The sequence below is a fragment of the Coregonus clupeaformis genome, chromosome 38 (genome assembly GCF_020615455.1).
Source record: "Coregonus clupeaformis isolate EN_2021a chromosome 38, ASM2061545v1, whole genome shotgun sequence".
In the NCBI taxonomy this organism is placed as follows: domain Eukaryota; kingdom Metazoa; phylum Chordata; class Actinopteri; order Salmoniformes; family Salmonidae; genus Coregonus; species Coregonus clupeaformis.
The window spans coordinates 3,737,737-3,754,045 of NC_059229.1; the positions used below are offsets into that span (position 1 = coordinate 3,737,737).

At 45.8% G+C, this 16,309-nt stretch overlaps 1 protein-coding gene across 1 annotated transcript in view; it reads left to right on the forward strand.

The window, feature by feature from the left end:
• Positions 1-5,211: 5,211 nt before the first annotated feature.
• Positions 5,212-16,309, forward strand: part of LOC121534335 (Na(+)/H(+) exchange regulatory cofactor NHE-RF2-like) — a 23,625-nt gene continuing 12,527 nt past the window's right edge. Inside the window, exons 1-2 of the mRNA XM_041840981.2 lie at positions 5,212-5,877; positions 7,441-7,746. Of these exons, the coding sequence (XP_041696915.2) occupies positions 5,671-5,877; positions 7,441-7,746 (513 nt within the window). The 5' untranslated portion in view covers positions 5,212-5,670. The remainder of the gene's footprint in view (positions 5,878-7,440; positions 7,747-16,309) is intronic.

Here is a 16,309-nt window from a genome sequence, read left to right on the forward strand (position 1 = left end):
ATTAGCATTCATTAAAAGTCACCTTATCCAAGAGAGATTTACATGGTTATCAAAACGTCACGCCAGGGTAAACCTACACGAAACACAGCCTTAATTTTAAGTGTTTCTAAAATCCCCTATGGGAAAAATGTATGGTGGAAAAACGATTAGAACCATTTCCTTGTTTGACCACTAGGTTTTATGGGTATTATTACTAGTACTGTGGGACTCTATAGCATCTGTGACAGCATGGGCAGTGTCATTGAGGCAATATCCATTTTGAAGTAGTCAATTTTCTTTCTCACGATTGGCTGATCCCTCGTGATGTCCGGTAGGACATCACTCCGACAGGGTCACCAGGAGGGATCAGCCAAGGAAGTAGGAAGTCTGGCCAGTTGAGTCCATAAAAATGGCGGAAGCCCTAAATGGCGCTGCCCATGCTATACTGCCTTTTGGCCACTAGAGGCCTCTATCATTCTCTCTGCTTTGAAACCGCTGGTCTGCCATGTTGGCACTACCCAGTAGGAGCAGTCCCCCATAGGAATTAATGGAATTCTACAGTATTTTCATTAAACGCTTCAAGGACAAAATTCCATGTATTTAAGTATTTTGTTGTTGTAGTCGCGGCCTTAACATTAGTAATAAAAAATATATATACTTTAAGGAAAATGTTTTTTTTTTCTGTAAATATCATATTACTTTTTACAACAACAACAAAAATATATTAGAAATGTGCTCTTTATTTTGTTGCATAGTGTGAAATGCATTTCATATAACTATCCCCCAGGTGGTGCTGCTGTACAGTGGGTCAGAATAAGACACTTAGGAGAATACAGCCTAGTATTCCCATTACTTGGGCTTGGTTCTGTTTTTTACTACATCAAACTTAGATCAATGTTATGCTATTCCTGTGTTCTAAAGAGGGTTGGATGAGTATTCCTGTGTTCTAAAGAGGGTTGGATGAGTATTCCTGTGTTCTAAAGAGGGTTGGATGAGTATTCCTGTGTTCTAAAGAGGGTTGGATGAGTATTCCTGTGTTCTAAAGAGGGTTGGATGAGTATTCCTGTGTTCTAAAGAGGGTTGGATGAGTATTCCTGTGTTCTAAAGAGGGTTGGATGAGGATTCCTGTGTTCTAAAGAGGGTTGGATGAGTATTCCTGTGTTCTAAAGAGGGTTGGATGAGGATTCCTGTGTTCTAAAGAGGGTTGGATGAGTATTCCTGTGTTCTAAAGAGGGTTGGATGAGGATTCCTGTGTTCTAAAGAGGGTTGGATGAGTATTCCTGTGTTCTAAAGAGGGTTGGATGAGTATTTTCCACTACTATTTGATTCTATAACATCCAACAACTGTAGGCCTATTGGTCTAATCATACACCTATACCGTAAGTTATATTTACTGATGGAAGAGTCCCCTATACACGGTTATTATAACCTTCACGTCGGGTAACCCACAACTAAAATCGTACGTAATTTCATCAGATGCACCATTTATGTTTACACAGTCTGCCCACGAGAGATTATTATAACCTCATTATTATAATCTAAATGTGTGATTGGGCAGTAAGAGCACTCTCTATTTCAGTCAAGCAACAGATGAGTATCCAGGAAGCAAACATCCTGGATGGATATTTACCCTTGTCCTACATCAACTATTTACTTAGATTTCCACTGGATCTCACTGGTAGGACTGTATAGCCAATGCAGCCCGGTAGACACTATAAGGACACTGCAGCCTGGTAGAGACTATAAGGACACTGCAGCCTGGTAGAGACTATAAGGACACTGCAGCCCAGGAGAGACTATAAGGACACTGCAGCCCAGGAGAGACTATAAGGACACTGCAGCCTGGGAGACACTATAAGGACACTGCAGCCTGGGAGACACTATAAGGACACTGCAGCCTGGGAGACACTATAAGGACACTGCAGCCCAGGAGAGACTATAAGGACACTGCAGCCCGGAAGACACTATAAGGACACTGCAGCCTGGGAGACACTATAAGGACACTGCAGCCCAGGAGAGACTATAAGGACACTGCAGCCTGGTAGACACTATAAGGACACTGTAGCCTGGGAGAGACTATAAGGACACTGCAGCCTGGGAGAGACTATAAGAACACTGCAGCCTGGGAGAGACTATAAGGACACTGCAGCCCAGGAGAGACTATAAGGACACTGCAGCCCGGAAGACACTATAAGGACACTGCAGCCCAGGAGAGACTATAAGGACACTGCAGCCCAGGAGAGACTATAAGGACACTGCAGCCTGGGAGAGACTATAAGGACACTGCAGCCTGGGAGAGACTATAAGGACACTGCAGCCTGGGAGAGACTATAAGGACACTGCAGCCTGGGAGAGACTATAAGGACACTGCAGCCTGGGAGAGACTATAAGGACACTGCAGCCTGGGAGAGACTATAAGGACACTGCTGACCTGCAAAACTACTAATCAAAATCTAAAACTATCCCTTACCTTAACCCTAACCCTAACTAAACTTTTCAACCTTACCTAACCTAATTTTACTCCTGTGTAGACATTATGAAACACTAGGTAGCCATTTTAATAGCCCATTCAACCCTGTGTAGACTTTATTAAACGCATTTATACAACAATAGCCTGTTCATTTAATGCTATTTCTTATCTACAGACTACTCTCTCTCTGTCTCTCTCTCTTTCTCTATCTCTCTCTCTCTATCTCTCTCTCTCTGTCTCACTCTCTCTCTCTCTCTCTCTCTCTCTCTCTCTCTCTCTCTCTCTGTCTCTCTCTTTCTCTATCTCTCTCTCTCTCTCTCTCTCTCTCTCTCTCTCTCTCTCTCTCTCTCTCTCTCTCTCTCTCTCTCTCTCTCTCTCTCTCTCTCTCTCTCTATCTCTCTCTGTCCCTCTCTCTGTCTGTCTCACTCACTCTCTCTCTCTCTGTCTCTCTCTGTCTCTCTCTCTCTCTCTCTCTGTCTCTGTCTGTCTCTCTCTCTCTCTCTTCCTCTCTCTCTCAGCCTCTCTTCCTATCTCTCTCTCTTCCTCTCTCTGTCTCGCTCTCTCTTTCTCGCTGTCTCTCTGGTTGTCTCTTTCTCTCTGTCTCTCTCTCTGTCTCTCCCTCTCACAGCCAACAGATGAGGTAGACTTCCCTCTCATCCAGGTCACAATCGTGAACCAATCAAGTCACTGCTTCCTACCTGCCTGTTGCAGCTCCAAGTAGAAGTTGCTCATAAGCACAGATCTAGGATCAGATCACCCTCCCTCAACCCTGACCTTAACCATTAGATTGGGGTGTGCAAAACTGCTAGGGGTAAACTTCATCCTACTAAGACTGCGTGAGTGTATCTAGACTACAGTGGGGAGAACAAGTATTTGATACACTGCCGATTTTGCAGGTTTTCCTATTTACAAAGCATGTAGAGGTCTGTAATTTTTATCATAGGTACACTTCAACTGTGAGAGACGGAATCTAAAACAAAAATCCAGAAAATCACATTGTATGATTTTTAAGTAATTATTTTGCATTTTATTGCATGACATAAGTATTTGATCACATACCAACCAGTAAGAATTCCGGCTCTCACAGACCTGTTAGTTTTTCTTTAAGAAGCCCTCCTGTTCTCCACTCATTACCTGTATTAACTGCACCTGTTTGAACTCGTTACCTGTATAAAAGACACCTGTCCACACACTCAATCAAACAGACTCCAACCTCTCCACAATGGCCAAGACCAGAGAGCTGTGTAAGGACATCAGGGATAAAATTGTAGACCTGCACAAGGCTGGGATGGGCTACAGGACAATAGGCAAGCAGCTTGGTGAGAAGGCAACAACTGTTGGCACAATTATTAGAAAATGGAAGAAGTTCAAGATGACGGTCAATCACCCTCGGTCTGGGGCTCCATGCAAGATCTCACCTCGTGGGGCATCAGTGATCATGAGGAAGGTGAGGGATCAGCCCAGAACTACACGGCAGGACCTGGTCAATGACCTGAAGAGAGCTGGGACCACAGTCTCAAAGAAAACCATTAGTAACACACTACGCCGTCATGGATTAAAATCCTACAGCGCACGCAAGGTCCCCCTGCTCAAGCCATCGCATGTCCAGGCCCGTCTGAAGTTTGCCAATGACCATCTGGATGATCCAGAGGAGGAATGGGAGAAGGTCATGTGGTCTGATGAGACAAAAATATAGCTTTTTGGTCTAAACTCCACTCGCCGTGTTTGGAGGAAGAAGAAAGATGAGTACAACCCCAAGAACACCATCCCAACCGTGAAGCATGGAGGTGGAAACATCATTCTTTGGGGATGCTTTTCTGCAAAGGGGACAGGACGACTGCACCGTATTGAGGGGAGGATGGATGGGGCCATGTATCGCGAGATCTTGGCCAACAACCTCCTTCCCTCAGTAAGAGCATTGAAGATGGGTCGTGGCTGGGTCTTCCAGCATGACAACGACCTGAAACACACAGCCAGGGCAACTAAGGAGTGGCTCCGTAAGAAGCATCTCAAGGTCCTGGAGTGGCCTAGCCAGTCTCCAGACCTGAACCCAATAGAAAATCTTTGGAGGGAGCTGAAAGTCCGTATTGCCCAGCAACAGCCCCGAAACCTGAAGGATCTGGAGAAGGTCTGTATGGAGGAGTGGGCCAAAATCCCTGCTGCAGTGTGTGCAAACCTGGTCAAGACCTACAGGAAACGTATGATCTCTGTAATTGCAAACAAAGGTTTCTGTACCAAATATTAAGTTCTGCTTTTCTGATGTATCAAATACTTATGTCATGCAATAAAATGCAAATTAATTACTTAAAAATCATACAATGTGATTTTCTGGATTTTTGTTTTAGATTCCGTCTCTCACAGTTGAATTGTACCTATGATAAAAACTACAGACCTATACATGCTTTGTAAGTAGGAAAACCTGCAAAATCGGCAGTGTATCAAATAGTTGTTCTCCCCACTGTATATAATGGGAAATATATTTACTATCAGGCGTGGGACTCGGGCAGCAGGTATATAAGCGCTTCCTGGATCTCTTTTCGCCTGTATGGGCAATTTATCATCCTATTTCTCCCAGGAGTTTTTTTTTACAGTTGAGTGTGGTGTGTGTGTGTGTGTGTGTGTGTGTGTGTCACGCTGTGCAGGTGTGAACGGAACAGAACATAGAGGCGCCTGTCGCTATTCGTCATTGCCACTGTAGCGCGAAGTGGCACAGGATCGCCTTCACACACACACACACACTGACGGGGGTATTTAGGCTACTGTGTGTGTGTCTGTGTGTGAAGCAGCGCTTCCTTAATCTCTGATCTTCTGGATAAATCCTCAGGTAGGCTCGAGGTAATCTACGGTAATTTAACTAGCGACAGCGTCCTGGTTGTTTTACTCGCATAACAACTTTACGGCTCTCGTTTTACCAGCCCCGGGGACTGTAGGGTTAGGGTTAGATTGTATGCTGATTGACATCTCTCCTCCTTTTGAGTAGCCAACCTGTATTTTTCTTTCTTTTTACATTGTGTGGTTTGGATACTTTTGTCTGTTCTCAGCAATGGCACACCAGTGCACATCATCATGGTGAAAGGAGAGTTTTTGGCCGCGGAGGTCTGTGATCATTCCTTTGGACCGACGTTCCTGTCCTGCCTGGGATAGGTAGCCTAACCTAACTTTGTTCCTGGTTTGAGGAACTTTCATCTGACTCTAGATTTTTCACACGGACATTCTATAGAATGGAGTGGGACCTGAGACCAAGGCTTTGTTTCCTAACGAAAGGGCCGCGCGGGTACGGCTTTCACCTTCACGGCGAGCGGAATAAAGGCGGACAGTTCATACGGAAAGTGGAACCCGGTTCCCCCGCCGAGCTTTCGGGGCTGCGCGAGGGGGACCGGGTCGTGGAAGTGAACGGGGAAAACGTGGAAGACGAGACGCACCATCAAGTGAGTGCTCTCTCTCTCTCTCGCTCTCTCTCTCAATTAAATTAAATTCAGTGGGTTTTATTGGCATGGGAAACATATGTTTACATTGCCAAAGCGAATGAAATAGATAATAAACAAAAGTGAAATAATCAGAAATGAACAGTAAACATTACACTCACGAAAGTTCCAGAAGAATAAAGACATTTCAAATGTTATATTATGTCTATATACAGTGTTGTAACAATGTGCACATAGTTGAAGTACAAAAGGGAAAATAAATAAACATAAATATGAGTTGTATTTACAATGGTGTTTGTGCTTCACTTGTTGCCCTTTTCTTGTGGCAGAAAGTGTAGGAAGTGCAGCTCAGTTTCCACCTCATTTTGTGGGCATTGTGCACCTAGCCTGTCTTCTCTTGCGAGCCAGGTCTGCCTACGGCGGCCTTTCTCAATAGAAAGGCTACGCTCACTGAGTCTGTACATAGTCAAAGCTTTCCTTCGCTTTTTGTCAGTCACAGTTGTCAGATGTTCTCTATCTCTTCTGTCTCTCTGTGTGTGTGTGTGTGTGTGTGTGTGTGTGTGTGAGTTTGACTCAAGTGTGTGTGTGTGTGTGTGCATGCATTTGAGTGTGTACCACAGACAATATGTTACCTTCTACCTGTTTGACCACTATAGATTTAGATTTTATTAGATCCCCATTAGCCGATGCCAATGGTGACATCTAGTCTTCCAGGGGTCCGACGCATAACGAAAAGACAGTACAGACAAACTACTTCCCATAGGTTGTCACACCAACAGCTATTTGCCCTAGATGTGTGGTCAGATCACCTTTTAATCCTGTAACTACCCCTATCTCCAGCAGGGTTGGGGTCAATTCCAGTTCAATTCCAGCCAGTTCAGGAAGTAGCCTACACTGACATTCCAATTCCCTTCTATGCTTTTCAATGAGGAAAATCTGCAATTGGAATTAAAATGTGGTTTACTTTCTGGCACAACCCTGCTCTCCATGTTAACCCATTACTCTCTCTCTCTCTCTCTCTCTCTCTCTCTCTCTCTCTCTCTCTCTCTCTCTCTCTCTCTCTCTCTCTCTCTCTCTCTCTCTCTCTCTCTCTCTCTCTCTCTCTCTCTCTCTCTCTCTCTCTCTCTCTCTCTCTCTCTCTCTCCAGCGTTCTTCTTTTGTTCCTCATCTCCTTGGGCTACTCCCTCCTTCCCTTTCCTCTACTACCATCCCTCTGTTTGATCTGTCATTATCCCTCACCTCATCTAAATCATCCTCTTCTTTATCTCTCTCTCTCTCCCTTTCTTCTCCTTACTTTCCAGTCCATCGTTTTTCCTCACTCTCTCTCTAATCCATCTGTCGCTCCCTCTCCCAATTTGTGCTTTATTGGCATGATTATGAACGGTACAACAAAAATGTGAAAGCAGTTAATCATTTATCCCCCTCTCTCTTTTTCTCCATCTATCTCTCCTCTCTCCCCTCCTCTCCTCTCCTCCCCCTCTCTCCCCTCCTCTCCTCCCCTCCCCCTCTCTCCCCTCTCTCCCCTCCTCTCCTCCCCTCCTCTCTCTCTCCCCCTCTTCCCCCTAGGTAGTGTATCGTATCAGATCAGTGGAGCATCGCACCAGGTTGCTGGTCATCGACAAAGAGACAGATGATTACCTGCGTAGTCACGGCCTGGCCTGCACCGAGGACCTCGCCGTCGAGATGGGCAATCTTTCTCCCCGGCCCTCCTCCTTCACCACCCCCTCAGCCTCCCCTGTAGCCCAGGAGGAAGCCCTCTCACCCTCACCCATACACATCCTCACTAAAGCCCTCAAACACACCTCCGCCTCACCCAGCAGGACAGATAAACGATCGCCAACGTTAAGCCTGATGATTGGCACCAAGAAAAGGGTAAGTGATGTGGTTGGGTAGATGTTATCTATTCAGTGGGGATAGGTATTTGTCTAGTTTGACCTGGGCAATAAGTCTCTTGGTTTGAAACAGACTGGCATCCAATTTACAGGCCTTCAACCTTCCCTCAGTCACTCTCTAAGCACAAAAACAGTTGTATTTAATTTCTAGTGAACCTACCGCTGCTAGGCGGTCCCAGTTCATTCCCTACCTCCGCTTGGCCCTAATCCTTCAATGTTTGCAGATCTGTAAGGTGGAAGCTTTACCCACTAAAACCTATCCAGACCTTTTAGGCATGCTAACATCGAGGAGTTAGGGCCAAGGGGAAGGGATAGGAAACGATTTGAGACTGGCTGCAAGAATGTCAACTACAGGTCCTGTGTGGCTCAGTTGGTAGAGCATGGTGCTTGCAATGCCAGGGGTATGGGTTCGATTCCCATGGGTGGCCAGTATGAAAATATACGTACTCACTGCTGCAAGTCACTCTGGATAAAAGTGTCTGCTAAAAAGCTGTTCAGCTCCTAACTTGAATTGCAGGGTCTTTATTCCCAAAGAGTCTCAGAGTTGGAGTGCTGATCCAGGATCAGGTCCCCACCTGTCCATGTAATCCTATTCATTATGATCTAAAAGGCCAAACTGATCCTAGATCAGCACTCCTACTCTGAGATGCTTTGTGGATATGGGAATTCACTGTGTACTCTGAGAGGAGGTGATTGAATTGGTCTGGAGCAACAGATGGTAAACTGGTCAGATTAGGGTGAGATAAATATAGACAGACAGAGAGGAGAGGAGAGGAGAGGAGAGGAGAGGAGAGGAGCGAGGAGAGGAGAGGAGAGGAGAGGAGAGGAGAGGAGAGGAGAGGAGAGGAGAGGAGAGGAGAGGAGGAAAGATGAGAGGAGAGGAGAGGAGGAAAGATGAGAGGAGCGAGGAGAGGAGAGCAGAGGAGAGGAGAGGAGAGGAGAGGAGGAAAGAGGAGAGGAGAGGAGAGGAGAGGAGAGGAGGAAAGATGAGAGGAGCGAGGAGAGGAGAGGAGAGGAGAGGAGAGGAGGGAAGAGGAGAGGATGGAAGAGGGGAGGAGAGGACAGGACAGGAGAGTGTTGTTGTACCTGCCAGGTAATCAGGATCAGACAGGCAACCTGCTGGGCTGTGATTGGCTTAAATCCTACATACTGTGACCAGTGCCTGAATTGGAATCAGTTTAAATCCTATGGACTCTACTAACCAGTGCTTGAATTAGAAAGGCGTCTATTGCTGCTAGTGAATGAACGAGCTGTGAGGAGAGAGAGAGAGAGAGAGAGAGAGAGAGAGAGAGGTAGAAAGAGTAAGTGCAATGAGATATCGTTTGTGCGTAATCGAGCTTCTGGCGTATAGCTGATATCTGTGTTTGTAAGGTGTTTTTTTGGCCTTTAAATCCGTGCAACCACACACACACACACACACACACACACACACACATACACACACAAACACATATACACACACACTCTCTCTCTCTCTCATTCTACCTCTCACTCTGCGGTCAAACACACCTGTGTTGTTAAGGAGAGATCAGAGTCAGAGGGAATTAGCTCAGCAGTCAGGTAAGGACTAGAGCAGGTCACACACACAGTCTGTCCATGTCACCTGCTCTTACAGCACCCATCACTCACCATGCAAAAAATACTCTCAACACTTTTTTATCACCCATTTATTTCAAGCCTCTCTGTTTTCAAGGTGACAATGTTACCCAATCACAATCTGCTGCATATAAAACTGGTTTCATATCCATGTACAGAGCTATTTGAAAGGATCCGGTTGTTGTTTCAAAGATCTCAGGTGTCATAATGGCCCTTAGAACCTCAGTGCTTTGTTGTTCCTTTGGTCTTCTGGTTCGGCTCTGGTCCAAACCCTTGTCCTGTACGACCCCAAATTCCCAAAACAAAAGATCCCTATTAGTGATGGGAAGTTCGCCTCTTTTTACTAACTAATATCTTTTAGACTCATTCAGTCAAAATAACTAATATTTCGTTCATTTGAGTCAGTAATGCTCTGAGCACGCAGGACCCCCTACCGGCGAACGTTAAACTGAAAACTCGAAAGAGTAATGATTCAACAAGCCTCTCGTTCACATGTCGTTCACCATAGGGGGCTTATTGGAGCTGTTGTTTGTGACTGAGACTTGTAAACGTGTGCTTTAAACGATGTACATTTGTTGATTGCTAGGCATACAAATAAGATTATTTATTGATACATTTGAAACCGGACTAGATTGTGAACGACTCTTGGCGGAATGCATTGCTTGACTGCCGGGTGATTAGTAGCCTGCTCTGTCGTTCACTACATACTTCTCACTGCGGAGAAGTAACGTCCGTGGGCGTGGTGTAGCGTTTGGCCCGGAGCAAGTAGTCTGGGTGGGTAGCCAGGAAACGTGGGAAAGTCGTTAGCGAACTGCAACCCCCCCCCTAAAAGATGAGTTCTCGAGTTTGAGTTTGTTGAGCAGAGGCTGTGTATGTTTTGGTTCTACAAAACTGTGTCAATCAAAACATTCAATAATCAATTAAATGCATTCATTCTTGCAACATGCGATAAATTATCAGTTCTAAACATGGAGGTTTCTTCACATTATCTATTTTCTGCGCGCATATGACAGACAGTTGGTGGTCGGAGCACGTCTCTGGAGCACTGAGGTATAAACTCGAGCCGCTGAGCCAGAGGAGCGTGTGTTAAAGGTGCTGCATGGTCAGTCCGATATCTGCATTGGCCGTGCAGCGTTTACGGTGATACGGCCTCTGCAGAAGTCAGGGCATTCATACTTCTTGCGCTTCACACAGCAGCGCCGAGCTGTTGAGTAGAGCTGTTGTGAAGGAAGTTGTCAAGGAAGTGAGTTTGTGTTTATACAGGACTTCCCACCCACCATCAACCAATCATGTCAATGCAGAGCTATATGACGCCCTCCACATTGTCATAAAATCGATGCGGTAAGGAGCTCAATTTGGCCTCTGAGTGCCTCTGGAGGCTCCGCAATTGCGTCACACCCTCCATACAGAGTCTCCAACCACATTTTCGGATTAAGCATAAATTGGCTTGTAATCCTGCTGTAGGACTCATTGCAGCCAGCACTAGCAGGTCAAAGGACTGACTAAAATGAAGGAGTCATTCAGAAAAACGAATCATGACTCTCGAGTCAGTAAAAAGAGTAGTTCAAAAAGAACGAATCGTTCGCGAACTACATATCACTAATCCCTATATAGTGCACTACTTTTAACCTATGGGCCCTGGTCAAAAGTAGGGCACTAAATAGGGAATATGGTACCATTTGGGATCTAAACTATTCTATTTATATGATTTTATTGAACCTTTATTTAGGCAGGGTGTTCCCATTGAGACCAAGGTTTCTTTTACAAGGGAGCCCTGGGTGATATACCACCACCGAAAATGGCACTTTGGAGACTGTAAGAGCAAACAGTAGGGTATTCTGAAGATTGTTCCATAAGTAAAGTCCAAACAAACGAAAAGCTGTTTCACCTAAATCTGTGGTTTCAGAAGTGATTTCAAGAGTTAGCCATCCCGAGTGCCCTAAATAGGAACAGGGTGCTATTTCAAATCAAATCAAATGTATTGGTCACATACACATTATATTATTATTATTATTACATGGTCACGGATTCAGCCGAGGCTGCCCCTCCTCCTTGCTCGGGCTGGCTTCGGCGTTCGTCGTCACCGGAGTACTAGCTGCTACCGATCCATGTATCTATGTTCGACTTGTTTTGTCTTAATTGGTCACACCTGTTTCCCATCATGTAGTTATGTCTTCCCTATTTAACCCTCTGTCTCACACTGTGTGTTGTGCGTGTTTGTTCATGTTTTGGTTGTCGTTAGTGTACAGGTTTGTTCCCTCCCTGCGTGGAGGTTGTTGTTCTTTCTTATACCTATGAGTAAAGTACGCCTTCTGATTAGCTCTGTGTCCTGCACCTGACTTCGCCTACCACATTACACTGATGCCTTGACACACATGGTTAGCAGATGTTATTGCGAGTGTAGCAAAATGCTTGTGCTTCTTGTTTCCGACAGTGCAGTAATATCTAGCAAGCTGTATTTAACAGTTCCACAACAAAAACCTAATACACACAACTCTAAGTAAAGGAATGAAATAAGAATATATAAATATATAGATGAGCAATGTCATTATCAGTGTAGCATAGGCTAAGATGCAACAGATGGCTGTGCGTTTGACTGCAGGGCTGACTGGCTGGTTGCAGGTCAGGCCTGCCTGTGTTTAGCCGGTAAACAGGGCTGCTTCTTAACATAAACTAGATGTTTGTTTAGAATGTAGAGTAGAAGAAGACGTTCCAGATTCTGATTGAGAGCAACGTTCAGTGGTGGGTGCCCCAGCATTCTACAGGCATTCATACTGTGGTGGGTGCCCCAGCATTCTACAGGCATTCATACTGTGGTGGGTGCCCCAGTATTCTACAGGCATTCATACTGTGGTGGGTGCCCCAGCATTCTACAGGCATTCATACTGTGGTGGGTGCCCCAGTATTCTACAGGCATTCATACTGTGGTGGGTGCCCCAGCATTCTACAGGCATTCATACTGTGGTGGGTGCCCCAGCATTCTACAGGCATTCATACTGTGGTGGGTGCCCCAGTATTCTACAGGCATTCATACTGTGGTGGGTGCCCCAGCATTCTACAGGCATTCATACTGTGGTGGGTGCCCCAGTATTCTACAGACATTCATACTGTGGTGGGTGCCCCAGCATTCTACAGGCATTCATACTGTGGTGGGTGCCCCAGTATTCTACAGACATTCATACTGTGGTGGGTGCCCCAGCATTCTACAGGCATTCATACTGTGGTGGGTGCCCCAGCATTCTACAGACATTCATACTGTGGTGGGTGCCCCAGCATTCTACAGGCATTCATACTGTGGTGGGTGCCCCAGCATTCTACAGGCATTCATACTGTGGTGGGTGCCCCAGCATTCTACAGACATTCATACTGTGGTGGGTGCCCCAGTATTCTACAGGCATTCATACTGTGGTGGGTGCCCCAGTATTCTACAGGCATTCATACTGTGGTGGGTGCCCCAGCATTCTACAGGCATTCATACTGTGGTGGGTGCCCCAGCATTCTACAGACATTCATACTGTGGTGGGTGCCCCAGTATTCTACAGGCATTCATACTGTGGTGGGTGCCCCAGCATTCTACAGACATTCATACTGTGGTGGGTGCCCCAGCATTCTACAGACATTCATACTGTGGTGGGTGCCCCAGTATTCTACAGCATTCATACTGTGGTGGGTGCCCCAGCATTCTACAGGCATTCATACTGTGGTGGGTGCCCCAGTATTCTACAGGCATTCATACTGTGGTGGGTGCCCCAGTATTCTACAGACATTCATACTGTGGTGGGTGCCCCAGCATTCTACAGACATTCATACTGTGGTGGGTGCCCCAGTATTCTACAGGCATTCATACTGTGGTGGGTGCCCCAGTATTCTACAGGCATTCATACTGTGGTGGGTGCCCCAGCATTCTACAGGCATTCATACTGTGGTGGGTGCCCCAGCATTCTACAGACATTCATACTGTGGTGGGTGCCCCAGTATTCTACAGGCATTCATACTGTGGTGGGTGCCCCAGCATTCTACAGACATTCATACTGTGGTGGGTGCCCCAGCATTCTACAGACATTCATACTGTGGTGGGTGCCCCAGTATTCTACAGGCATTCATACTGTGGTGGGTGCCCCAGCATTCTACAGGCATTCATACTGTGGTGGGTGCCCCAGTATTCTACAGGCATTCATACTGTGGTGGGTGCCCCAGTATTCTACAGACATTCATACTGTGGTGGGTGCCCCAGTATTCTACAGGCATTCATACTGTGGTGGGTGCCCCAGTATTCTACAGGCATTCATACTGTGGTGGGTGCCCCAGCATTCTACAGGCATTCATACTGTGGTGGGTGCCCCAGCATTCTACAGGCATTCATACTGTGGTGGGTGCCCCAGCATTCTACAGGCATTCATACTGTGGTGGGTGCCCCAGCATTCTACAGGCATTCATACTGTGGTGGGTGCCCCAGCATTCTACAGGCATTCATACTGTGGTGGGTGCCCCAGTATTCTACAGGCATTCATACTGTGGTGGGTGCCCCAGTATTCTACAGACATTCATACTGTGGTGGGTGCCCCAGCATTCTACAGGCATTCATACTGTGGTGGGTGCCCCAGTATTCTACAGGCATTCATACTGTGGTGGGTGCCCCAGTATTCTACAGGCATTCATACTGTGGTGGGTGCCCCAGCATTCTACAGGCATTCATACTGTGGTGGGTGCCCCAGTATTCTACAGGCATTCATACTGTGGTGGGTGCCCCAGCATTCTACAGGCATTCATACTGTGGTGGGTGCCCCAGCATTCTACAGGCATTCATACTGTGGTGGGTGCCCCAGCATTCTACAGGCATTCATACTGTGGTGGGTGCCCCAGCATTCTACAGGCATTCATACTGTGGTGGGTGCCCCAGCATTCTACAGGCATTCATACTGTGGTGGGTGCCCCAGCATTCTACAGGCATTCATACTGTGGTGGGTGCCCCAGCATTCTACAGGCATTCATACTGTGGTGGGTGCCCCAGCATTCTACAGGCATTCATACTGTAGGCCTACCTGTGGATGTTCTTGAACTGATGCAGCCATATCAGATGACATACGTACTGTACTGTAGCTTCCACAATACAATCTGAAATGAAATGGAGCAGGAGGAAGGGTGTTGTTTTACAAACTGGTAGCACACACACACACACACACACACACACACAAACACACACACACACACACACGTGTTGCAAAGTAAAAGCCATATCTCAGACTGCCCATCTTAATCTTTTATTTTTATTGGCCAGTCTGCCTAGGAGGTCAGCATCCCGGAGTCGCCTCTTCACTGTTGACGTTGAGACTGGTGTTTTGCGGGAACTATTTAATGAAGCTAGACACTCTAATGTATTTGTCCTCTTGCTCAGTTGTGCACCGGGGCCTCCCACTCCTCTTTCTATTCTGGTTAGAGCCAGTTTGCGCTGTTCTGTGAAGGGAGTAGTACACAGCGTTGTACGAGATCTTCAGTTTCTTGGCAATTTCTCGCATGGAATAGCCTTAATGTCTCAGAACAAGAATAGACTGACGAGTCTCAGAAGAAAGTTATTTGTTTCTGGCCATTTTGAGCCTGTAATCGAACTCACAATTGCTGATGCTCCAAATACTCAACTAGTCTAAAGAAGGCCCGTTTTATTGTTTCTTTAATCAGCACAACAGTTTTCAGATGTGCTAGAATAATTGCAAAAGGGTTTTCTAATGATCAATTAGCCTTTTAAAATGATAAACTTAGATAAGCAAACACAACGTGCCATTGGAACACAGGACTGATGGTTGCTGATAATGGGCCTCTGTACGCCTATGTAGATATTACTTTAAAAATCAGCCGTTTCCAGCTACAATAGCCATTTACAACATTAACAATGTCTACACTGTATTTCTGATTAATTTGATGTTATTTTAATGGACAAAAACATTTCTTTTCTTTTGAAAACAAGGACATTTCTAAGTGACCCCAAACTTTTGGACGGCAGTGTGTGTTACGTCTATCACAGACCACTGGTATACTCAAGTCAAAGTGCATTGTTCTGTGACACACACACAGCGTTCATTGTTCCGTAGCATATTGTGCTATCCTGGCAGACACCCTTATTGCATTACATTACCAGACTGTTATCTTCATAGGAACACTCTGCTCCAGTACTACTCCCATCAACATTACATAACCAGACTGTTATCTTCATAGGAACACTCTGCTCCAGGACTACTCCCATCAACATTACATAACCAGACTGTTATCTTCATAGGAACACTCTGCTCCAGGACTACTCCCATCAACATGACATAACCAGACTGTTATCTTCATAGGAACACTCTGCTCCAGTACTACTCCCATCAACATTACATAACCAGACTGTTATCTTCATAGGAACACTCTGCCCCAGTACTACTCCCATCAACATTACATAACCAGACTGTTATCTTCATAGGAACACTCTGCTCCAGGACTACTCCCATCAACATTACATAACCAGACTGTTATCTTCATAGGAACACTCTGCTCCAGTACTACTCCCATCAACATTACATAACCAGACTGTTATCTTCATAGGAACACTCTGCTCCAGTACTACTCCCATCAACATTACATAACCAGACTGTTATCTTCATAGGAACACTCTGCTCCAGGACTACTCCCATCAACATTACATAACCAGACTGTTATCTTCATAGGAACACTCTGCTCCAGGACTACTCCCATCAACATTACATAACCAGACTGTTATCTTCATAGGAACACTCTGCTCCAGTACTACTCCCATCAACATTACATAACCAGACTGTTATCTTCATAGGAACACTCTGCTCCAGGACTACTCCCATCAACATTACATAACCAGACTGTTATCTTCATAGGAACACTCTGCTCCAGTACTACTCCCATCAACATGACATAACCAGACTGTTATCTTCATAGGAACA